The 26,571-nt window shown below is 34.7% G+C and overlaps 4 protein-coding genes across 5 annotated transcripts in view; 2 read left to right on the plus strand and 2 right to left on the minus strand.

Moving 5' to 3' along the window:
• Nucleotides 1-4,908: 4,908 nt before the first annotated feature.
• Nucleotides 4,909-7,078, minus strand: LOC120623783 (cytochrome b561 domain-containing protein 2-like). The gene is made up of 2 exons (XM_039890015.1): nt 6,674-7,078; nt 4,909-5,633 (listed from the first exon to the last, which is right to left on the minus strand). The coding sequence occupies exons 1-2, from the start codon at nt 6,899-6,901 to the stop codon at nt 5,118-5,120; spliced, it is 744 nt and encodes a 247-aa protein (XP_039745949.1). The 5' UTR covers nt 6,902-7,078; the 3' UTR covers nt 4,909-5,117.
• Nucleotides 7,079-8,164: 1,086 nt separating this feature from the next.
• Nucleotides 8,165-26,571, plus strand: part of LOC120623896 — a 29,650-nt gene continuing 11,243 nt past the window's right edge. Inside the window, exons 1-2 of the mRNA XM_039890184.1 lie at nt 8,165-8,389; nt 26,012-26,236. Coding sequence (XP_039746118.1) covers nt 8,382-8,389; nt 26,012-26,236 — 233 coding nt within the window. The 5' untranslated portion in view covers nt 8,165-8,381. The remainder of the gene's footprint in view (nt 8,390-26,011; nt 26,237-26,571) is intronic.
• On the plus strand, nt 16,392-21,385 carry LOC120623895 (protein ALP1-like). 2 transcript variants are annotated; one of them, XM_039890183.1, is made up of 3 exons: nt 16,392-16,461; nt 16,687-16,803; nt 17,876-21,385. In XM_039890183.1, exons 1-3 carry the CDS (start codon nt 16,415-16,417, stop codon nt 18,753-18,755), a joined length of 1,044 nt encoding a protein of 347 aa, XP_039746117.1. In that variant the 5' UTR covers nt 16,392-16,414; the 3' UTR covers nt 18,756-21,385. The 2 variants fall into 2 exon arrangements, with proteins under 2 accessions (XP_039746117.1, XP_039746116.1); XM_039890182.1 differs by lacking the exon at nt 16,392-16,461 and having other exon boundaries at nt 16,484-16,803.
• LOC120623897 lies at nt 16,839-22,157 on the minus strand. The gene is made up of 2 exons (XM_039890185.1): nt 21,667-22,157; nt 16,839-17,555 (listed from the first exon to the last, which is right to left on the minus strand). The coding sequence occupies exons 1-2, from the start codon at nt 21,851-21,853 to the stop codon at nt 16,942-16,944; spliced, it is 801 nt and encodes a 266-aa protein (XP_039746119.1). The 5' UTR covers nt 21,854-22,157; the 3' UTR covers nt 16,839-16,941.

Genomic DNA, 26,571 nt, shown 5'->3' on the forward strand with positions numbered 1-26,571 from the left:
CGTGTTTCTAACATATAAATTTCGAGCTCTTACTACTAGCACCCTCTGAAAGTAAATACATGCACAGATTTGAAGAGAATTCTGCAGTTAAAGCCTCGAGGCAATTAGCCGATTCTTTGGAGTTGCGCATCTATCTCTATGATATTTCTGTAGCTTATACGTAGGTACTTTCCGCGATTTAATAACAGCCACTAGATGCTATCACTAGAGAACAAGGAAGTTCGAAAATACTTCTACCATTAATTTAAATTCCCACCATTAATGTAAATTAACCGCATTTCCTTAAAACATCATATGAATGAATGACATCTACTATAGGACCTACCTACTTACGAGTCAATTGCTCGTGAGGTTATTAGGTTCGCATTTTAAGTGTCGATTTCTTAGTACTCCGGTTAGACTAGGTAAGGGTAATAATACCATTGTAATATAGAGATTATAAGGAACAAAACAACGTGCGATTCATTAATGTGCATCACAATTTTTAGTGGGCCTGTTCCCCATACAAAAACGATTGGCTCCATTGTGGAAAGTCCTATTACTAGTGATGACGTCAATAAAAAACTTGTTATGCTTGCATTCTATATAGTTTAATATATTTTGTATAATTATTAGATTAGATAGACAATTTTACTTAATGTAATATATCATTCATTATTATAGAGATACAGGATCATATTATTTAAAATAGGTAAAAATACAATTCAGTTACAAAAAATACTCAGCTAAGGCTAAAGGGTTGGGACAGTAAGTACCTACTAAAAACGAATAACACAGTTAAGTTATTGAATAAAGCAAGGAAATCCGTTAAAATTAAATCGATCATACTACCTTATACTTAATCGATTTCATTTTAACTGATCGTACTGTGATATTGTATTGTTTTTCGGTGAATTAATTGTTCCTGAACCCCAAAGCGCGATAGGTTATACTAGAGGTAGTTACTTTAAGAATTTGTACTGCGTATAAAAAGTATAAAGTTCGTAGCTTCCCTTAAAATCGGAATTAAGTACATAATCATGGTGAGTACGTGCACCATGGGGCTTGCTATGCGTAACATTTAATGACAAGATTTGGCACATTATAAAATAGTAGGTGTTAGGTAGGTATATTCATCTAAAACAGCCGAGTCAGAATAGGTTTAGACTTTATAAAGCAATATAATATCGGACTATGTAAATTATATAAATAATGTAAGCACTTACATCTTCGTAAAGCAATATTGTTACAAATATAATAATATATTATCTATCTATTGGCCACTACAAGAATATATCTTTGTTTTTAAAAACATGTACTTAAAAATCAATTCATTATTTTAAACAAGTTACGCATGAACTTGTTCTATGTAATGTATATTATATAAATATAATTTTCATAAACGTAATAAAATAAACAATCTTAAATTCGAGAAACAGTTGTAATCATCACTCACATAACATCTACTCATAAAAGTTTGCTAAGTAACAATAATGTGATATAAATAAATAAATAAATAAAATAAAATTGTTGGTAGACACTTCAAAAATTATATTAAATTCATAAAAGCACCGAGAGAGCGTAACATCCAGGAAGCACCAAAATCGGTAAAGTTATAGACGCTGCTAGTAGAAGTGGATAACCAGGCCTTCACAACCTTTTTGAGCTCGCGGCGCCCTTACAAGTTTGGATTTTAGTCACGGTGCGGCGCTTGAGCATTAACCTAGCTAGTTGAAATAGATAGGTAGTGATAGAACTAGTTGGCTAGGCAGATAGGTAAGTCTCACATAACCTCCGTCCTGCCCAAGAGTCGGAGGTAGCAATAAAGCTTTCCACCCCGCCAAAAAAAAAAAAAAAAAGGTACGTACAAAAAGTAAAAATCCACATTATGATACTAGCCCATAAATGCGATGGCTGAGCTTAGTGATCTCCACAATATTTTCAAAGCGTAAGACAAGCTGCGACTTCGCTTGACAGATTATTTTTGTTGAATTGTTTGAAGTTCTTTCTATGGCGCCCCAGGTCAGGAAATCCTGGTATACGTAAAGCTCACATGATTTAATGTACCTATGCGTTCAACTGAGTTGGACCGGCGAGATTTAACTATAGACACGTGTTTGCGCGCGCAGAAGACTCTATTTTCTATGCCCGTTTCAAAAGCACTAGCTTAATATCGGGGGTGTACGGACTAATATGCTGTTATTCCCACCGTCGCCGTTAATTAAGGTCCGAGAATAGTATCTTAAGAGGCACCCGTATTTTTTTTTTAATCGATAGACCAGCTCTTGATCCGAAGATAAGTGATGATGCGGCCTAGGATGGAGCGTGCTTGCCCAGGAGATGCCTATTCACTCTTGATTTGAACAGAACCATAGTATAGGTATCGGGGAAGACGGAAACCGGAAGGTCATTTCAAATCTTTACGGTTCGAATTAGGAACGAGGAAGCAATAAGTGCCCCTAATGCTCAAGAGAGTTATGCCGGGGAGTGCGGGTTTTAATCCAAAACGAAAATGTTAACTAGAAAACACGTTTTGATATCAGGAAAAAACAATTAGGGATTGAGTAGGTATTTTGGAACCTGATTTACATAGTTTTAAATAACTCTAGACGATTCCAGTAAAAATGACCGATGACGAAAAAATGAATGTTAAAATGACGATATGTACCTAAATTAATATTTTTGTGTTATACTTCCTTTCGAATTATGAAAATCAGATGGGAGTAAATTAATCCAAATGTACACAGGAAAGGATATGTGGCCAAATTAAATATCTTCATTAGAGCAATTTTATAACGAAAATGTTAAATTCGTAAACAGCACAAGAGCTTTATAATAAACTTCGCAATTCGTTCTTCACTAACCAGTCGCCAGTGTGAATGATTTATAAGTGGCAGCGGAACATAATGATTATTCAGGTATATTGATAAAAATCATCTTATTCACGATGCTTTCTAGCGCCACGATTATGCTAACTTCTTTTGATATTTAGCAGGCAACAACTCATATTGTAACCGACTACAAGAGGGTAATGGGTGATTTATGCTCAAACTGGCGAGAACGAACCGTGCGCCGTACGAGATATTTTTGTAGGCGCTGAAGCTCGGACACAGATAATATTCGTGATGTTAAGTAAAGGATCCGTGTTCGTCCGTGTCTCGCACGGGGCACAACCCTTTCACGCCACGGACTAGCATAATTCATCCTTAATGTGTTTCATTTAATATATGTATCTACTACATTATAGCAAAGGTACAATACATATTCATACAAGAGATCCAGATTTATAACGCCCCAGAGGAAACTAGAAACTGATAGTAAAAATAAACTTAAACTCGGAATGAACTTTTCCAATCTGGATCTGTACTTTGGACACTGCATCATTTGATTAAATAGATCCATAGTGGAGTTGAAGATATCTACTTTATCTAAACTATGTAACTTTGCTACGATTACTGAACATTATTCGCATAACATGCGTATCTATATGCTAAATAGATAAAATTTTGTCTACATATAAAGGAACGACACAAGGCTAAAAAATTACAGTTTCTAGTTATTTGAGAAAATATTAAACTTGTGCACTGCTAAATAGTAAAGGGTTGCGGTTATAGTTTTCTCGCTATTTTGTATACTAGTACCCGTAGCAATAAAATAAACACTTAGTAGCTAAATATTCATTTCACTTAAAAAAACCTTGTCATGTATTATCTAAGTAAGTAGAGGCAATTTTCTATTAAAAAATCTGGTAAAACGAGTGATATTTTTCGTTTGTAAAGTACTACAACATTATTGCTACTAAATATAAAAAAACGTGAAAATCGGTCCAGAACAGTAACTTTTTATGCTTTTTGACAATATTTAAAAGGTTTTATTGTGTTTACTATATATTTAGTTTCCTTCTGTGAGCTCATCAGAATGCTGCTGACGTTTTTATTTCCCCAATTTCAATCTTCTGAATAGGTACTCTTTGAAGGACTTTCGGCTTTTTAAAAATTAAAATTACATGGCTCTTTAAACATTGATTCAAGTCTAGATTTACTTTAAGACTATATGTAGGTGGAAGGGTAAATGCGCCTTTAAAATAAATATAATATTCATAACCTAAAACTACCAAATAGATGGTTTGAAAGATGATCTCTCATTTATCTAGACTACCAAAATACAATATTTCAGAGCCAATTCCTATGTACAATTTTAGTTATGCGGTTATGCACAAGACCGGTAACTTTGATGGCTTTTATATCTGAAACCTGACACTTTGGAGACAATTTAGTGTTAAAATACTGAGCAACTGCAACTTTGTAAAAATAATAATATGGTGTTAGGTGGAAACTACCAGACACATGACTATAATATTCAAACCCTCATTTGACTCAGTTAAATAATATAACTAACAGAACTTAATACATTTAATCTAAATACTTTATTCTAAATTTGTATGATTATAACATGAGATACTTGACTTGGGGTTTTTATCAGTGTTATTGGCAGTACTTTTGTTATGAGAAGCTGCTGATAATAAAGCGATTGGTCTAAATATAACATTTTATGTAACTTATATTAAAATGTTACTGATTTATCTGCCACTGCAGAAAAGAATTAACTCTATAAAGTTAAATAATAATGTAAAACGTTTTTGTAGTTATATCTAACTTATGGTCAATAAATAATATGGAATGATAAGTTTGTGCATTTAGTATACCTACTATTATTTAAAACAAATTAAATTTTAATGTTTAAGTTAGTAAAATTTTCATAAATGTAAATTGTATATGAAAATACCATCCAAAAAATATAGTTAATCTGAAAACTTTGGTATAAAGAAACAATATTATAATTAAATAACATAAACATTAATCCTTTTAACCTATTATTACAACATATTATTTATACTTAAAAATAAAATTGTAACACCAAATTCAAAATTTCTGTGCCTTTATTGGAAAACAATCAATAAAATATTTATTTCTTGTTACACAATGTTGTATTTGTACACATATAAAATACCTTGAGAATATTTATTCTTAGCATCTTTTTAAAATTTCAATAAAAACAGATATTGCAAAAATAGCACATGGAAGGTTTTGCAAAAAGCTAGGGTTTTTGTAATATTTGCCTCGTTTTATAATATGAAGTTAGTTATTTGAGTAGCCAAGTCTCTCCTTCAAGCGAAAATAAACCTTAAGGCATGGACGTAATACAGTCAAGGTCATTATGATGAGAACTAGCATAAGACATGTGTATTTCAAAACTTCACCAAAAGACCACCATTTAGAGAAATTTCCAAGTATGATTGTTATAGTACCCAAACAAAATGTAACCAGACCGACAGATGCATGGAGTAATTTCATATAGATAGGAGCTATATAGTCTTTTATTTTAAGACTGTAAAGTGCACCTAGGCCACCAAAACTAGTGAAACAAACAAATACTAAAGCAGCCAAACCAAATTTAGCATGTAGGCTTTGAAAATGATATTTGTCATTAATAATTTTATTTGTAAGTATGACTAGAAATCCAACTAAAATGATGAAACCTGCTAGTAATTGAAGAACCCAGTGGCGAGCACTTCGTAGCCTGATTGGCATCCACTCTGTAGCTAAATCTCCTGGAGTGACAGCGTTTATTGCGGAAGTCATCAGAATTAACCACTGGAATGATAATAATTCAAGATAAGATACATAGGTCAAAAACTAAGCACTTTTTTTTAATGTTTATGTTTTGATAAGATGTATTTAGATAAGCTATACAGTTGACACATGATCCTTTTTTGGTTCAGCCTTTAATGCTATCTTAATATATTATATAAATCTCCTGTCACGATGTTTGTCCGCGATGGACTCCTAAACTACTTAACCGATTTTAAATTAAATTGGCACACCGTAAGCAGTCTGGTCCAACTTAAGAGATAGGATAGCATAGATCTTTAATTATAGTCTCAATTTTATTTTATTGCAAATTATTTGTCTATAATTAATTTACAGTCACATGTTTTATATATATACTACTATACTCATTTAAGGCTTAGCGATACTGAATACTTTAAAAACAAAATCAAACGCAGACGAAGTCGCGGGTAAGGGCTAGTATTATATATAGAACCTTCATAATTCTTCAATGCAGGTCATATGTGTTCAATCACAATATGTTTTTGTAAAAACTTGCACTGAAGGTATTGAAGCTTGTTGAAACTTATGAGTAATAACACCAGTTTCCTAACACTGTTTATGAAAATTTCTTAGCAGAAAAACAGAAACATTGAACATAGTTAAACGAGAAGGATCAAAGCGTTCAAATAATCTCAGGTCATTCAGGGCCTTACAGAGAAATGTGGTGTAAAATCGCAATAGTCAGGAAGTGTTTTTACAATCTCTGACATTTTAAAGGTACTGTTAGTTTAAGTGTGACAAAACACTGCATAACTATTGCAACACTATGCGTCATTTATTTTTAAGACTGTAAATGTCACAAAACTTCCTGAATGTGGGTTGGATCCTTTTTGTTTAGCTATATGCCAATTATATATCTAATTTTTTATGCCAAAATAAAAAACAAGGTACAACTGGCGGTATTAATCAAGTTTACCCAACTATAACTGTGCAACAATGCATTTGCTTTCAAATATTGCTTTCATTGAGAATACATACAGGTACGCATATCTTCCAAATACTACTAAGTAATATTTACTTACCCCTAGAGCCATTAACGTGGGATGGAATGAGAAAAGGGTTGCGCCATCCTTGAAGCAACAGTAAAGTATTATTCCAATAAAAATTAATGCACATATGTTACTGACAAGGTTTAAATAACTTGGCCTCGGGGTATTACTCGGTGGAACCAGGTGAGAAGATTCCGAGGTCCTATCTACTGGAGGCATTTCAGTTAGATTTGCTCTGCTCTCGCTGCACTCCGCTTTCATCACAATTTAGAATATTAATGAGTTAACCCGCTGCGCACAATATTCTAATGTTCACTTCTCGTACCGCTTATCGAGCGTTCAACTCGTTCTTCATTTAAATTAAGTATATTTATTACTTTGCTCTATGCTCCAATCTATAATCTTAATTCTCCAGAAAGGAATAGGCACAAAGCGAAAATTCCATTCCAACACAAATGTCATTTGTCAAAACAAAGGTTAGGGGTCTGTGGTCAACATCACAGAACTTAATCTATTTTTTCTCAAATGTTTTTATTTATTTTTATTTACTTGTTTTTCTCTTAATTTTAAGCGTTCTACTAAAAAGTAATGAGAAGATTGTTACCATTAAAATAGGACAGGTTAGTCCAATATTAATAAATAGCGCTGGATAAGCAACGGTGTTCTAAGTCACTTAATAAGACGGCTGCCCAGCTTTGGAACTATGAAAGTGGATTTTGCATCCATCAGTTTTAGCTCCTATCACTCACAAAGTAGAGTATTCTCAAAAGTAGGATTTAAAATCACATTCTGAGTCCTTCCTATGCAGTAGGTTATCCAAGAAAATTTCGAACAATTTTTATTTTGTTCTACCGTTGAAACCCTCACGTATGTTATGTTTCGGCATCGTTAAACCTTAAGCGAAGATTTCGCTGATGTCTATTGTGGAGTTCTATCTTATCAGATCTACACGAAATTGGTAAAACATGGCAAGGCCTATGTCCTACAGTCATCGGTTGAAGTAATGATGAAGATGATAAAGAAAAAAAAATGTATTTTGAATAAGTGTAACGGACTTATTGAACTGTAATTTCATCTACTATGCGTCCCCTAACTAAAAGCCGCAAAAGATATTTGATGAAAAACATTAAATAATAAATCAGTTATGTACTGCTGTTCTATTTTTACTATCAATACCCATCACCTAAAGCTATGAAGTAGCAAACAAACTAACAAAATGTCTTCTTCGTTAGCCATCTGAACCACTGCCACAACTCGTAATTGAAATTATAATATTAAACATTAATTTCTGTTCAAGCGGCGTTAAATAAAGTCACAAAAAAATAATGACAATTATGTGGAATAAACAAATCTACGATTAGACATCACTATATCATTGAATTGAATAGGACAAACGTCAAAATGTATCTTCTGTCTCAGATTTTTGACTTTAAATGAAAGAGAAAGATAAAACTCGAGCAGGTTGAGACTTGTCCGCTTTTCAAACTGGTTGCTGTCATCCTTTACTTGTTGTTTTTTTTTTGTATTGTTTTGTCGAGATGAAGCAAATAATAACGTGTTGAATCACTCGTCAGTTGTGCGTTGTAAGTTTGAACTGTGAAGTAGTTTTTGTGTGTAGCTCCCGTGCGAGAAGTTTCATGTGTTTTATAAAATATTTTTATGTGATTGAGAATTACTGTGGGTTTCAGTTTCTGGAACACTGTGCTAAAAGTTTATAGTGAATAAATAATACTAGCCAACTATGATATGGTATGTAGAAGTATTAACTATTTATTATATTCTAGGCTTAGTAAATTATCTAATGTGTATTCTCTCTAGAATATTAATATAGTATATTTATATAATTATTGACTTGCCTTTAAAAAAAAAAATAACTAAAGCTTCAAAAACTGAATAACTTAAAAAAAATACCTACGTCACTACGTTATTACAACTAACTGCAGAATAGCAGAAGTTAACTTAACTTTTGGAAAGTATGCAATGGATTATTTTTTTTATTACTGTTTTTCCATTAAAGTCAGTTTCATTCTCAAGATTCAAACTTCCATTTTGATGAGACCAACTATCATCCACCACCTCAAATATTGATATTTATTTTGATGTTATAATCCCATAACTTTAAAAGTTTTTTTTAAATTGTAATAATATCTAATTTTAGTCCTTATGATTTTTAACTAATGTATGTAGTTTTTATTATTCTTTTAAAAAAAGATTTTCAAGGTTTACTTTTCTTTATATATTTTGTAAGTAGTTGCCGCCAGGCTCACGCCTGTAGTAATGAGTCTGATTTTATATACTTATTTAGTATTTAAAAATAAAATATGTTTATAACAAACATAACAACAAAGAACCTGCTACATGATCAGTTACTTAGTCGTACTCTATATAATTGAAAATATTTTAATTATTTTAAATAATATTGGTGTGTAATTGCACCCTTGTCAGTAATTTTCCAATTAGTAATGAGTCAAGTTGTCGTACTAAACTGACAAATAGCTAGACCAAATTCTATTTGACTTCTTTAGTGAATTGCTCAGTAAAAGGAGGGTATTTTTCCCTACACTTTCTTAAAAAAAAGTTTTTGTTGTCAATATTGGAGAAGTACTAATGCCGTGATTATTTCTGCCGCAATGCAACATTGCTGTGTTCCCTTCTGAAGAGCGTAGTTGCTTAGCATCAATGCCTCAGCTTAATGACCACAGGGTAGCACTTTGTAGGATTTGTTTTTTAGATACCCTGTGAAGTGTTGGGTCTGTTTATAGGCAATGGTTTTTACATTTAAAATAAGCCACAATGAAGTGTTTTACTTTAAAAACAATTTAAAAATTAAAAATTTATTTTTATTTATTCAACTTATTAGGAATGTACAAAAAATAAGATTTTTCAAATCAAGCCAATCTAATTTATGTAGATCTTGCCATTTGAAGCATTCTGCTTGGACATAGTTACGAAGATTATGTAAAATTAGAGTATCTCACAATCACGTTGCGGGAGGGAAGTGTACGACTATCAGTAAGATACCCGTACGGCTGATACGCCATAAATGCTATAATTCCAGATTTCATTATGAGTTACCACTTACGATCCATAGGCAATGCGTGTCAAACCTCGAGCTAGAGCTAGAATAAGGTCAGAATGTCTCACAGAAAGAGAAAGACACGTTTTTTTGCATAGTCGTAGTTTAGGAGCCTGGGATAGTACAAATTGAACGAAGTTGCGGGTATCAACTAGTGTTTGTTAATAATATAGTCCATTCTACCCATTAATACCTACAGTTTTTTGGTAGTAACAATAATATGTTTATTAGAAGTTAAAATTAACTTGTGAAGTTTACTAGGCTACATAAAATAATAATTCATTCAAGGGTCTTTGTTTATTATTTTATAACAAATTACCAAATGAAATAGTAGAGATGTCATTCCACAAGTTCAAATTTTATATAAATTGTAAGCTTAATGAAAGATCTTATTATAATATTAAGGATTACTTAAATGATAAAAAAGCTTGGGTGTGAATTGCTCTAACTTCATAGCTAAATATTAATTGACTGGTGATAGCAAAAAAAAAAACTACTCGGCTAAATTTGTTGTGGGCTCTTCTTAGAGCAGGGCGCGTTTGGAACTCTCGTAGTCTTTAGGTTTAAGTTGGCGAACGAAGTTATCACCATAACTGCATAGTTATGTAAACATAAAATATGTATGAACGCTTCATAAGTGAAGTTGAACTTATTTGGAATTCATATAAACCAAGACGGAAAAATGAAAGGTGACAATATTAATGCAAGTTATTCTTATGAATTTATTATGTGCACGCAATTGTAAAAATGGAGCCCTGTAAGAGAAACGGCGGGTGCTCCATGTATTAGTGGAACCTGAACATCATTAAGAATTTAAAATGAAGGTATGAAATGTGGATAAGGGACCTTATCACAAGAGTCCAATACAATATCATGTGGATACTCCTTTTTTTTTACAAGTCTAAAAGTGAGCCCAATCTCACCCGATGGTAACTGATGATTCAGTCACTTACGTAGTTATTACGTGAGTGGATTCAGTCTAACAACGGCAGCAGGCTAATCTGTTAGAAGTATGGCTATATGGTATATTAAGCCCATACCCCTATGGTTTCGACGCGACATCGTACTGGAACGCTAAATCGCTTGGCGGCACGACTTTGTCGGAAGATTGGTCACTAGCCATGCCAAAAGAATCCCACCAGACCAAAGAATATCCAGCAATAAATTCCCAAATCAACTGCCGGAAATTGAACCCGGGATCTCCGTTTTAAAAACCAAAACGCTCACCGCTGCACCACGGAGGTAATCGAAAAGACTAACGTCACGTCGTCTCGAAGACTGACTGTTATAATGGGAGTACAAACTACAACCTTACTTACTTACCTACAACTACAAACTTACATTTGAACTGAAAGGCGGTTATTACACCAAAAAAAAAAACATTTTCAAGAAGGTTTGACGTTAATGCATTTAATAGTATTAGAGCTTTTCGTGGCAGAGCTTTGCCGGGGAAGTATCGCCATGCTTATTTCTGCCGCTAAGTAGCATTACTGCTGCACAAAAAATGCTTGACGTTGGTTAAAAAAATGCTTTTTCAAATATTCCGGTTTTAAGTTCCAATTCAAAGTACATTAGAGAATTATCGAAAATCTACCCTTGTTCGGAAAATAGCCGAGCCGAGATCAGATTATATATCTAGTGAAGTTGAAAATGAAAAAATACAAAGTCTAGTTATTACTACCGAAAAAATATTTTTATCAAGTTACCGACATAGCCGATTTTAGTCTTGACGGAACTTTTATTGACTAAGAAAAATTTTTACACAATTAATCAGCTATTTATTAGCAACACCCCACCCCATTCGATAAAGAAAGTTTTTGAATTTTCTAGCCATTTGGAGTAAGAGATTCGTCAAGTCGTCCGTCAGTCATTCATTATGAGTTACCACTTACGATCCATAGGCAATGCGTGTCAAACCTCGAGCTAGAGCTAGAATAAGGTCAGAATGTCTCACAGAAAGAGAAAGACACGTTTTTTTGCATAGTCGTAGTTTAGGAGCCTGGGATAGTACAAATCGAACGAAGTTGCGGGTATCAACTAGTGTTTGTTAATAATATAGTCCATTCTACCCATTAATACCTACAGTTTTTTGGTAGTAACAATAATATGTTTATTAGAAGTTAAAATTAACTTGTGAAGTTTACTAGGCTACATAAAATAATAATTCATTCAAGGGTCTTTGTTTATTATTTTATAACAAATTACCAAATGAAATAGTAGAGATGTCATTCCACAAGTTCAAATTTTATATAAATTGTAAGCTTAATGAAAGATCTTATTATAATATTAAGGATTACTTAAATGATAAAAAAGCTTGGGTGTGAATTGCTCTAACTTCATAGCTAAATATTAATTGACTGGTGATAGCAAAAAAAAAAACTACTCGGCTAAATTTGTTGTGGGCTCTTCTTAGAGCAGGGCGCGTTTGGAACTCTCGTAGTCTTTAGGTTTAAGTTGGCGAACGAAGTTATCACCATAACTGCATAGTTATGTAAACATAAAATATGTATGAACGCTTCATAAGTGAAGTTGAACTTATTTGGAATTCATATAAACCAAGACGGAAAAATGAAAGGTGACAATATTAATGCAAGTTATTCTTATGAATTTATTATGTGCACGCAATTGTAAAAATGGAGCCCTGTAAGAGAAACGGCGGGTGCTCCATGTATTAGTGGAACCTGAACATCATTAAGAATTTAAAATGAAGGTATGAAATGTGGATAAGGGACCTTATCACAAGAGTCCAATACAATATCATGTGGATACTCCTTTTTTTTTACAAGTCTAAAAGTGAGCCCAATCTCACCCGATGGTAACTGATGATTCAGTCACTTACGTAGTTATTACGTGAGTGGATTCAGTCTAACAACGGCAGCAGGCTAATCTGTTAGAAGTATGGCTATATGGTATATTAAGCCCATACCCCTATGGTTTCGACGCGACATCGTACTGGAACGCTAAATCGCTTGGCGGCACGACTTTGTCGGAAGATTGGTCACTAGCCATGCCAAAAGAATCCCACCAGACCAAAGAATATCCAGCAATAAATTCCCAAATCAACTGCCGGAAATTGAACCCGGGATCTCCGTTTTAAAAACCAAAACGCTCACCGCTGCACCACGGAGGTAATCGAAAAGACTAACGTCACGTCGTCTCGAAGACTGACTGTTATAATGGGAGTACAAACTACAACCTTACTTACTTACCTACAACTACAAACTTACATTTGAACTGAAAGGCGGTTATTACACCAAAAAAAAAAACATTTTCAAGAAGGTTTGACGTTAATGCATTTAATAGTATTAGAGCTTTTCGTGGCAGAGCTTTGCCGGGGAAGTATCGCCATGCTTATTTCTGCCGCTAAGTAGCATTACTGCTGCACAAAAAATGCTTGACGTTGGTTAAAAAAATGCTTTTTCAAATATTCCGGTTTTAAGTTCCAATTCAAAGTACATTAGAGAATTATCGAAAATCTACCCTTGTTCGGAAAATAGCCGAGCCGAGATCAGATTATATATCTAGTGAAGTTGAAAATGAAAAAATACAAAGTCTAGTTATTACTACCGAAAAAATATTTTTATCAAGTTACCGACATAGCCGATTTTAGTCTTGACGGAACTTTTATTGACTAAGAAAAATTTTTACACAATTAATCAGCTATTTATTAGCAACACCCCACCCCATTCGATAAAGAAAGTTTTTGAATTTTCTAGCCATTTGGAGTAAGAGATTCGTCAAGTCGTCCGTCAGTCATACTGTATGCAGGGGGCATTCGGCTTTCGGATTAGACTAGGTAACGATTATCAATGCTCTATTCTATTATTTTTCACTCTTACACGAACAATTTAAGAAAAAGCATTAATTTTATTGTATTAATATTTAACATGACGTAATATTGCATCATGTCTCCTTATCTCCCTCTAACGACAGCCTTAGGTATCTTGTTGTTCTACGTGTAAGTAACCTGCGCGCGCGCAGCTAACGACTTGAAATATTTTGTTTAGTTTTTTTTCGTGCCTGTTTGTGATACCCAGTGCTTGGCACAGGGAACACGCAATGCGGTGACTCATGCTTACACCCCGCGGTGCCTAGCCAAAGCTCCCGCGAGAACAAAAACCGGATTACGGCTGTCTCTTTCTCTTTATAGATTAAACACATAATGCACTAACCGTGCAAACTCGTCCACCATTCCGTTTTCCTAACTAAAAATAAAGACTAATGACGCATCACGAACTGGCTATTAAATATATTACTTCGTACTTGGTGCTATCCTTCATTATAGGTAGGTATCATATTTTCTTTAATTGTATTTTTATAAATAGGCACTCTAATATTTTGTATCGATTTTAAGTAAAGTTTCCATGGGGCCTCCCACAGAGACGTTATTTGGAACCTCAAGGTTATGTTCGTAGAAGCTTTGTTTGTTTCGCGTAAAAGTTACATAATTTAGATTTGAATCCGTACAGATTTAGCACAAGTCAAGGTCAATCGCATTTTTCTAACTAATAAATGGTATAGAAAAAAAATACTACTTAAATCGAGCTAATTTTGCGCGAAAATTGTTTAGTACACCGCACTGGCGTTGATAATTCGACCATGGCTATAATAAATTTTATGTAAATCGAAAGTTATTTTTAAGATTTCATATCTTAAAAATAACTTTTGCTTTACATTAAATTTATAAATTTATAATTTAGTTGTCTATACTTAATAATTCATCATCATCATTATTATCACTTCAAGAAATTGACGTGTACTGAGGAGACCAATGTACACATTGGTCTCCTCTAGAGATAAAGAGTTCCGAAATCCACAGTCCTGGCCGGCCTGATTCCAGTGGCTCCCAGCGACTTGCTTGATGTAGTCTGTCCACTGTCACAACCACATCAGTCTGTCGTTGGGGTCGCCATGCCAACTCCTTAGGTCCCAAACGTCTATCAGTTCTCCTAGCTTTGCTACTAGCTGAGCTGTCGATAGCACTAGTTGTTCTACGGATCTCCTCATTTCTGATTTGGTCACCAACAGTGCGTGTTGCTTAATAGTACTTAAAAGGCCTCAGAGTCAGTAACAAACTTATAAATCTTAATTTTGTCTCTGCTATTAACTTTTTTTCTTCTTCTCCATCCACTGTTACTATCAGAATTGTCCAAAACGACTTAATCAGATTCATCGCTTACATTTTTTACTAATATTTTGTTTTCCATGATTGGTATAGTATAACAGTATACTCACTCATATTAATTATGATTATAACATCATTCAAAATCTTTTGATTTTGATTGAGAAATTTTATGCAGTATATGAACTCTTAGCTCTATCAGTATCACAAACAAAATTCCTAGTTCTGATTTTCAAAAAACTGGCATTCAATTAAACAAAAAAATTAATTGAGCCAAAAACCAATATTAATTAAAAAACAAAAAAAAAATATTTTCGGAATAAGTAGAAGGTGATCTAATAAACCATAACATTAACTTCATTGTAAAGATTTCATTTTCATCCATCCGAAGGCAGCCATGGATAAAAATGTGCCGCACCTGTAAATCTTCATTCTATGCTTCCTAAACTTGCCAACTCTCCAGATTTGAGCACCTACTCTAAATCTAGGTCAGTCTCCTGTTAAGCTAACCCAGATACTGTAAGAATTGTCCTATCTTGCTTGACAGTTAGTTTTAACCATATTTATAACATCTAAACGTTTATAATCCGTGTTCAACAGGTAGCATAGGTATTCATAGGTCGTTACTTAAGTGGAAAGGTTGAGAATAGTATACGTATACTAGCTTTATTGAGAAAAAAAACTTTAATACTATATACAGTTGTGTGTACTGATTCATCCATAAACAATACTTCTTCTTCTTCACTAATAAAAAATAGTTCTAAGACGCTTAAGAAGTTATATTGCGTTTGTCCTAGATTACAATCGTAACGTTTTTTGGAAGCAGGTAGATATCGATTGACTAAATCCCCTGACAAGTTGTAACATGCTTGAGACAGGTGTTTATTGTTCGTGGATGTATTGCATACGATTAGGTATGTATATAAAAACATTATTTTCAAAATTAAGACTTCTTAAGCCTGAGTGAAAATTGAGTTTAGTATTTGCTCATGGGTCGTCTATTTTTAATCGTATCTTATTGCATACCTTTTCTGATATTTAAAACTGTATATTAACACTGAATTTGTAGTCGACTGACTGAAAATTCATATAAGAGTGTTACATGAATTTTCAGTCAGTCGACTACTTTTTGAGTTAAGTACGTTTGTTTCCGTATGTTTAGTGAAAGACAGTTGAACAGGTACATTACCCTCACTAAGTCTGGTATAAATCCGTAGAATTGAGAGCCCTAATGAAGTTTTTTAAAATAAGTAAAAGCTACCACAAGTTTCAAGTAATTTTATCGTTGATTGCATCACCGTCCGTTTTAGAAGAGCTCGCGTTCAGGACACGTGTGGATTTGTATTAAATTAAAATAGTGCAGTGAATAAGCAGATCGGCGACTCGGTGAAGACTCTTCCCTCGCGCCCGCCCATGTATCTCTCGGTCTTTGCTATTATCCTTTTTGTTGTTTTGCACACCTCGCGTTGAAAAGCTTCTGTTAAGCTCCGTCCACACGGCGCGTTGCGTTGCGTTGCGTCGTCGCAACGCAAATATTTTGACGCATAGCCGGCCACACGGGCGCTGCAGCGTTACTATGACGCAGTCAACGTTCCGTCGGCGCAGCGGCGACGCACAGTTGCGGCAAGTATTTTGAAAAAAATTCGCAGTCAGTCTATAGCAAATCATGGATCGGAAAAGACGTCTAGCATTGCTCCTATTACTACGTCACCGCCGAAATCGACGCAAGATCACAAGACGGTACTGGATCAGTCCTTTCATTTCATTAAGAAATCGTGATGGACAGTTTTTTTTTTTAGAATATCGGGAGTTGCTATTAGACGAAAAGAAGTTTTATAATTTTTTTAGAATGAGTGTATCCAGCTTCGAATGTTTATTGAAGTCCTTAGAACCACACATACGAAAAAACTATACTAATATGAGGAATCCAGTGGAACCAGTAGAAATGCTGGGAATCACTTTAAGGTAACTATATAAATATATTTAAGTAATAAAAATATAACAGTTTTTTTGGTTTGTTTAATTAGTAATCAACTCACAAATAATCAGCAATTGTCATAATTTTAAATTTAGACATTATTTAAGAGAGATATCATCCAGTAATTACAAATTAGAAAAATCGTATTCAGTTTCTTCACTTGCTTGAGATGTTTCTGGAGATGTAATTGAATTATTAAAATCAGAAATGTATGTACTTTGAAAATTTGCTGTTTGATACCCATATGGTGGTTGGTGAGACGTTGATGGGCCACTCACATATGATGATGTTTGTCCATACCGCATTTCATCTATAATTTGTATAACTTTACTTTGGAAACGGAGAGTTTCTCGGTCGGAAAATTCTTGAATAGATGGCAATATAGCTCTGAAAAAGGACATATGGCGATTTTCCGGCTCCTTGAGAAGTTTTAGTCCTTCTCTTTCAAACTCATCCATTTGCATTGCCCTTTTGCGCGCGACTGGAACATAGCGCGGAGTGTTGTCTGTGGTAATGTCATCATTTGTAGACGTAGATTCATTGTTGATTTCTCTAGGCGAGTCTAAGCTAGATTCGGTGGCATTTTGTTCCACTTTTCTCAAAAAAAGGAGTTGATTGTATAAATGATACTTCTTCAGTTTCGTAGCGCCCGAGCCCGATTTTGATGCTTCTTTTAATTTTTTTGAATATCTGAAGTAATTATCTTTTACACTTCTCCATTTTTTTATTAAATCATTACCTGCAAAACCAATAGTAAACATGATTTAATAATTTATACATAGTGAATTTCTCGATAAAATTTAATGACATATTCAGATATCGTTAACAAACACTATGTGACCGACTCTGGAATCGTGAAAATATAACAGCTGTTACATACAAAAAGCAATACCTACTGAATCAAAATGTATGCAACAGCTGCTATTTTTTTCGCGATTCCAGAATTAATTGGTTACATAGAGAAAGTTATTTGCTATCGATGTCTGAATATGTCAGTATTTTTTTTCGGGTATCTATCTATCTCATAAATGCATATTATAATAATTATTTTCTTTTCAGATACCTAGGAAGTGGAAATTCAATAACTGATTTACATTTCAAATTCAAACGGGGAAAATCTACTATTGCATATATAATACAAAGAGTTTGTCGTGCTATATGGACCAATCTTCTTCGAGACAACATCCCTGAACTGACAACTGAAAGTTTCCAAACAATAGCGAGGGGTTTTGATGTAAAGGCAAATTTTCCTCAATGTGTTGGTGCCATCGACGGCAAACATATCCGCGTGTGTAATCCTGCAAATAGTGGCTCACTTTTTTTTAATTATAAAGCCTTTTTTTCGATTGTGTTGCTAGCTATTGTGGATTCAAATTACAAATTCGTATTTGTCGACATCGGTGCATACGGAAAAGAATGCGATTCAACCATATTACAAAATTCTAAACTGTACGAGCTAATGATTAACAACAACTTACCACTACCTCAACCCCAGCCACTCTCTGGTAGCAATATACCAACCCCGTATGTATTTGTGGGTGACGAAGCTTTTGGACTGAGCAAACATATTATGCGTCCATATGGCGGTCAAAATCTCGACTTACAACAAAAGGTTTTCAATTACCGTCTAAGCAGAGCCAGAAGATATGTCGAATGCGCTTTTGGGATTATGGCTAACAAATGGCGCATTTTTCACAGACCGATAGACGTGTCCTATGACTTCGCTACTGACATTATAAAAGCATGTTGTGTATTACACAATTTTGTCGCTGATCGAGACGGTTTTAGACAAAGAGATAAATTTGCTATAAGTGTTGATGAATTTCTCCCAATACAACCCGTACATGAAGAACAGACAGCACCGAATGTCATAAGACAGCAATATGCGACCTATTTTATGACTAGAGGAACTCTGCCTTGGCAGCTAAATAAGGTATAATTGTATTATGAGGGTTTTCAAGATTTTCTTGCACCGCCAATTCCGCGATCAGTAAAAAAATAATATTTTATACCTACTCAGCGTAGTCTAGGTTAGTTTTGAGCTAAGTAATAAAATAGTACTCACGCTAATCTAAATTCCCTAAGTTTTAAAATTTTAGAGTGTCGAGATATTAATTGAGTAGTCCACTTTCAAACCCCGTTAAGTTTATGCAGCAATTAATTGAGAAAACTAATTAAAATGTTTAGACTTAAAATTACGATATTAAGATGCATTTTTTTGTGTATTACATGAACTTAGTAGCACATCGAATTAAATTATGTTAGCAAATAAAATCACTCTTTCATAATAATCATTTAATTTGCATTTTAAAATTAAACATAGCTAGTTTTGCAAAAGATTTTTTAACATAGATAGTTTTGCAGTTGTATGCAATCAACATAGGCAGTTTTGAAATAATCAAATATAAGCTTCTATTTTCCTCTACTCTTAAGAAATTACAATTTTTATCTATTATTACACTCTTAAGTCTATTTCTTCGTGTATTATGGTTTCTTCATTATCAGTCTCTTCTATAACAGTCTCATTTGGTTCTTCTTGAAGAAAATTGTAATATTGTAAATAATCGTAAGAAGCCCAATCTTCACCGAAATGTTTTTTCAAAAGATTTCGCACATCATTTAACTTTACTGGTTTTACTGGAACTCCAACATTCATCATAACGGGCACAATATTTTCGAATGATTTGCCTCTTTTGCAAACGTTGCCATAATTTATTACCTCAGATACATAATTAGGTTCCCCTTTAATGGCAATTCTATTATTTTTATCCTTTCTTAAAAAGAATCTTTTAGAGGCATTAAATTGAAAGTGCCAAGATCCAGGTAACTTAAGTACGTTTTTAACGCTTGATTTCCAATCATAAAAATGGAAGTCGCTGCCTAGTCTGAGAACCGTACCATACTTTTTAAAAATATCAAAATATGTCTGGGGTTCCACAATGACTTCTAAAGGACGTATTTCTCTTTCGATATTTCCAAATACACGGTCGGGGGGCAAAAATGAATGCCCCACTACAGGGAATATCAGCGTAAGTTTCTTGATGTGACGTGGAGCTTTTGTTTTTAGCCAATATGCCAACATTCCCAAAACGATTGAGTTTTTATTTTGCCCCCCACAACCGTCGCAAAATAATTTAATATGACTAACAGTGTCTTCAAAATTGGTATTCATTAGCCGATGAAATACCGCCGAAGCAATCTGATTAGATCCTTTCTTTGCCTCAGTTTCCAACCACGTGTAAATAAATGTGTTTAAACAGTTTTGAGCCCCACGAGATGGCCCTTGACATACTGTTAAGTTATACGTATACAATTGTCGGCTAAAGTAGGCACTCTGGTCTGGTACTTTTGGTAAAACCAAATTCTTTTGACAGTCAAAAGAGAAAATTATTTCGTTGTCGCCTTGTGTTTTGAGGCTAGTGTAAAAGCATTTGGCCTTTAGCTTGTGAATACGAAGCTGAGCTATTTGCAGCTGTTTTTTTGCTGTGTCGCGTTCTCTTTTAATAACTTCTTTTAATTGAATGCATTTAGAACATGCATCTGTAGCGGGAGACTTAAAACTCAAATTAAAGTACTTGTTAAAGATACGTCGGAAAAATTCATATCTCACTGACACATTCTGAGCGTCATCGTTGTAAAGTTTATGCAATTTTTTTATACTTAGATCGCTGCTCAGATATTGCACAGTAGATCTTCCTCTAACATAATGTGATTCCAAAGCTTCAAGTCCCTTTATAAACGATTTTACGGATTCTGTGCGATCAGAATACAGATTGGACTTTCTATTACCTCCTCTTCTTTCTTTCGGCATTGCCATCGTGATTAAATGCTGTTTACAAATTCTTTGAATTCTGTCCCTAGAGATTCCCAGAATTGTGGTCATTGCTTTTTGACACACCTTAATTAATTTGACGCGGCGTCTTCCAGCCAAATTTTCGTGCTTTGGTATAAAATAGCATATAGTCTGGGATTTTCTCTTTCCTTCTTTTTTAGGAGTTTGCGCTGTACAGTATTTTAATAAAAAAGTATCTTGGGTGACTTTAACTGAAGTTGAATAAAAATTCCGATGAAATTTACTGTAGTCTTGAACCGTTAAGTCGTTACACTTGTATCCCTGTTTTGAATTTCCATGTACACATTGTGGTATAACTGGCAGTCCCTTAGGCATATGTCTAAAACAAAACAGATAGGCACATTAATAAATAACAATAGAGCAAAAAAATCCCCAGCAAATAACCAGGTATCTATCCTATTTACAAAAGGTAACCATAAAATAATAATCTTACCGTTTCGACTTCTCAAGTTCTCTCTTCCATGTAGATTTATCAGCTATCTTTTTACGTCCTCTTCTGTTTGGTGCCAAAACAACTTCTTGTTCTTGATACTCCATGATAATTTTAATAGAAAATACCTCGTTTTTAAAAGCCTGCAGTATCTGAAGAAAGCAACGCGTGCATGCACTTCGACAGTATTATGCGTACTGGCACTCAAGATGGCGGCTTTTGCAAAAGTCACCACGCAACTTAGCGTCGTTTGCAAGTTAATACAAACTTAGCGATTTTTGAAAGTGGACTGCCGATCAACATAACGACTTTTGCAAAAGTATTGAGATTTCAATCCCATTTTATTCTTATCATAGCGAGTTTTAACACAGTATATTAAATGCTGACGTTAATATTTTAAATCCTTAACCGATTGGCGCCATTGGATAAAAAATGTTTTTTTTTTAACATAACGTGGTTTGCAAGTGGACTACTCAATTTTGTACTGATCGCGGAATTGGCGGTGCAAGAAAATCTTGAAAGCCCTCTTAAATAAAAAAAACATAAATATCTGTACTGTGAACTCACCAACTTTATTTTTTCGTTCAGCTGTGAAATTCTCGTAATCAGGAAATAAAACTTTTGATATGTCTTCCCAGGCTTTTGTTTTTAAATTTTTATTTTTAAAATCTACGTTTGACTTGTCCCATATAATTTCCCTTTCCTGTATCAATGTAATCAAGTAATCTATGTCAATTTCTTCAATGGTATTCATTTTACCCTGCAAATAAAACTAATTACCCTGCAAATAAAACTAAATACAAAAACGTAAACGTAAAACGAAATGAGCTTCCGTGTATCCTCTCTGTCAACGCACAAGCAACTGAGCGCTGACGCTCCGACGTCGCACGAGTAAACCCCCTCCCGCTTCGTCTCGGGGGCTGCTGTCCGTCATGTGTGCGTTGCGACGACGCAGCGCGCCGTGTGAACACCTTGGTTATTTGTATGTAAAACAACGCAGTGGTAGCGCTGCGTCGACGCAACGCTGACGCAACGCGCCGTGTGGACTGGCTCTTAGTCATGTTTTAAATACTATTTTATTTAGACTTGCCTCTGTTTAGTTCTAGTCACCTTGTTTTGATCGTAAGAGCGGTAATTGTTATTTATAATTTTTACAGAATTGAAAAAATAGTACCTACCTAGGACCTACTTTTAGTTTTATGTAGCTTACGTTCATAGGTTTGATTTCAAATTGCCATCTATACGCCTTTTTAACTGTTAAATAAAGCTGTAAAGTATTTTTGCATACTATTTTACCTATTTGTTGCAGGTATACCTACCTATGTTATAAGTTGTTGGATAGTCTTGTGGTTAGGAATTCAGTTTCTCTTTCGTGAGCACTCAACTTTTCCAATTTATGTGCGTTTTAAGCAATTGAATATCACTTGTTACAACGGTAAATGAAAAGCTAGCATTCTAGGTGAACACCTATAGTGGTTCGGTATGAATTGCTAAGATCGGAATGAGATTCCAGTTTTTTGCATTTGTTGTACAATGTAAATAAATAGCCTATGTGTTAAATATGGTAATACATATATAGACTAATGTAGATATAGACTGATGTACCCCTCTAGGTATACTATTATTCGGTATGTAATATTAAAAATAAAAGTTTGGATGGATGTTAGTTACTCAATCTAGCTAGAACGGTTAAACAGATCTGGATCGAATACATATGTAGATTATAGTTTTCAATACTGCATTTACATACGTACGTACCTACTTATATCCCGGAAAAATGCGTACCTACCTACGCAAAATGCAAAGCATTGCAGAGCAAGAGATAAACATGTTTTTTTGTCTAGTGGTATCTAGTGCAGGAGTCAGGCATACACATTAAAACCACACGAACGGAGTCACGGGAAAGAACTACTGTTCAACGCATATTTGCAAAGCTTGTTAAGACACCAAAGTAAATCTAACGTAAAGCTAATGGTTAAGTAATCAATAATTCCTAGCTTGTTTGTAATGTAAACTAAGATAGCAAACATAATAATAAATAATTGACAGATAAGGCAAAAGTTATTGGAGATCAGGCCATTTTATCGTTATCGTGCCATTCGATGCGTCAGCGAATCCGGAGGCCGCCGGCCGCAAGCGCAACGTGCGCCCTGCACCGCTCGACTCTCGCGTGACGAAGTCTCCACTTGTTTGTGTACAACGTACTTGCAAAGCACTTGTTATGATATACATATTAGTTATGTACATTAGACAAATCACCTTAGGCTCCCCGCACAGGCAATATTATTGACAATATGCAGATTATTGTTGATAATATTGAAGTGTGTGGGGGGAGCCTTAGAAGGTATTAGGCACCTCGCGGAAACCTAATAATATATAATATTATTGAAAATAGTGTATAATATCGGCTGCGTGCAGGGGAGCCTATATTTTGCAGCTCCTTGTTGCTTCTAATTGAAGGTTGGTTTCGTCTATCTTTACTCTGGAACGTCTTTGTTCTAAAACCCAGATTCACCCACACTTTCAAGTTGCCCTTAATGTCAATCTAAGATGTTTAACCAGTTAGGGGTATGACAGTTATATTAAACCCATACCTCAAATCGGTCAGGCAAACTGTGTGTAATAAATAGTTTTATTAACACTAATTAACAATTTATGCGCTGAATTTAAAAAAAAGTAGATCTAATACTGCGTTTAAAGCACTGGTATAAAAGCTTGTGCCTACTCTACGCCGCAATGTGCTGTTACAATTTGCGTAATTTTGTCGTGTCGTAATTTTTTTTGTTTTATTCGCGTTCGTTATGTCTTATTTTATTTTTAGTTATAAATAACATTAGTAGAGACATAACGAACGCGAGAGGTGCTGCATGAAAGCAAGACAAGCCGAAAAACTTTCCTCCTCCTATTACCTATCAATCTATAATTACGATAGTTTTTAATATTTTTTAAAAGTAGGATGAGGCAGCATTCACTACATCAAATTTACCAAAATCTGAATAAGCTATTGACCTCTAATAATGTTTTATGTCGATATAAATAGGATATCATAAAAGCCCACCAACCTGCATTAGAGCAGCTTTGTGGGTCTGTACTCTATAAACCCGACACCCCAAGCAGTAAAATTAAATAACTGGAACGACTAATACTGTATATTAAGCTTTTCTATAATTCATATTACTTGTTACCCTGAAATGACTGTACTAACAGTTCGAAAAGATGTTTTCGGCAGAGAAGACCACTGGAAAGGAACTCTACCGTTGCTCTTTTATGCAATCAATTAAAACAAGACTTATAATCACATATACAACAATGTCTATGTAACAACGCTAGGCCCTTTGATAGAAAACATATAAGATAAGTCAAACATGACGTGCAAGGGCTCCATATATGATACCTAAATAACCCAAAGGATATTAGAAATATATTTATCTTATGCAACATCAGGTACCATTATATCGTTTCCATTACAAATCGTCTATTCCCAATTTGTAACTTTCTATCAGCATACTTTACTTAATCTCCTTTTCTCAATTAATTAATTCAAATACGTGCTAACTTTTCTTTCCCGCCAATCGATCGTGTCACACGCGTCCCCGCCATAGATCATATACTTTTCTTTGATAGTCTAGTAATGGCCATTATTCTATTTTCAAAACACTATAAATATACTATCAATGAGTATGCAAACTATGGTTTGCTGATTTTGATATAATCATCTGGGTTATCATAGATAAAGTGCTGCAATTCCCTATTGCCTAATAGCATCAAAAGTGCATTCTATTTGAATTAAGAAAGTTTTATATTTAAGTAGGTATTAACAATCAATAATATATCAAGATAAACGCGTACAGTAGGCATACTGAAGTAGGTAAGTATAATATGCTGGAATAATCACTGGTAAGCTGGAGTGAATCATTCTTGCTATCGCCTATCGCTTTTATATAGTATCTAGTAAGACATTCTATTTTATAATTATAGTTTACGTTATTATAATAAGACGTACTTATAATATATACGAAGATAATCTAGATACGTAAAGTTTGAAGTATATCATGCATCAATATGCCAATGACTACACATGGCGGTACCCAGCTTTTGGTCTCGGGGGTGCAGGTGAGATTTTTTTAGGTCAAATCGTCTGCGGTGGTTTTCCTGGGTACGCCCATGACCTTACACAAGCCCCACCAGTGCGGCATCATTTTAGATTTTAAATATAACTGACTCGAATTTTTTTAATGATAGATAATCAATTCTTCAAACAGCTGCTTTATTTTTTTGACAGTTTGGCCGGGCTTTTCTTTTGGAATAGCTGACTTCGCAAGCATATGGAGGATAACCTGGGGCGTACTGCTTCAATCCCGTTAAATTACCATGTTAAATTCAGGGTCTTGATAAAAGTTTTAACGTAAATAAATTATCAGTAGGTGTATTATTTGCGGTGCCTCAAAGAGCACGTTAAGCCAAACAGCATTCTTGCAGCCCCGCGAGAGTGTGGTTCCAGTTTTATATTCATAGTCTTACCATTCTGGTGTACGGACACTTTGATATGAAAAAATATCTACACTACGAGTACATCAGAAATGAGAAAATCGATAGAAATACCAGAATTGTTTAGGTTATTGAACTGTTATTCTGAAATAATCTCGCCCTGAAATAGACCCGCTTGTTGTGATGGCAAACTGTAATTTCATTCAATATTTGCGATAGGTGAAAACTTTGAAATGTTACTGAATAGGGCAGGCAAATCACGGGTGTCCTTCCACTATGAGACCCGTGATTTGTAGTGGTTAAGGCCGTGGTCCACCACGGAGGACTAGAGCGGATTGGTAGACTCCACACGCCTTTGAAAATATAAAGGAGAACTCTCAGGCATGCAGGTTTCCTCACGATGTGGCTCTTTTGTTTATTACAGGGCACTGGTAGCTTGCGCGGCTACTGCGTGCATTTACACGGGTGCGCAAGCGCAGCCAACGTCGTGTAAAACAGACGACCAATGCCAGACCGACTTCTACTGCGATCGAGACGTCGCATACACTTGTCGAAGGTGCCTGGACTGCGAGCAGCTTAAGCGTGAACCGCGACGGGTACCTTCCCACTGCGTCAAATCTGTAGCGGAATGCGGATCTTGTATCGCAGGGTAAGTTTCACATAATAATTTTGAAATCTGAGGTACGATTTGTTAAGAAAACAAACACACAGCTGAAAACCATTCAGCTGTAGCTGCCATTAACCCACTAAGGCATTACCAGTGCTGAAGGCAGTTTTTTTTATTCCTGTAAAAGTCCTCGACTGCAATCTAATTTTATGGTATGTGATGACGCAGTCTAAGATGGTAGCAGCCTTACCTATTAGGCGCATTTAAATTATATTAACCCCACACAACCCTATGGTTTCCACTCGACATCGAACGATTATTCTCTTAAGTTCCGATACAGCGTTCACTAACTTAGGCGTTCACGGTTCAGTAATCTA

This window comes from Pararge aegeria, chromosome 5, assembly GCF_905163445.1.
Source record: "Pararge aegeria chromosome 5, ilParAegt1.1, whole genome shotgun sequence".
NCBI classification, from domain to species: domain Eukaryota; kingdom Metazoa; phylum Arthropoda; class Insecta; order Lepidoptera; family Nymphalidae; genus Pararge; species Pararge aegeria.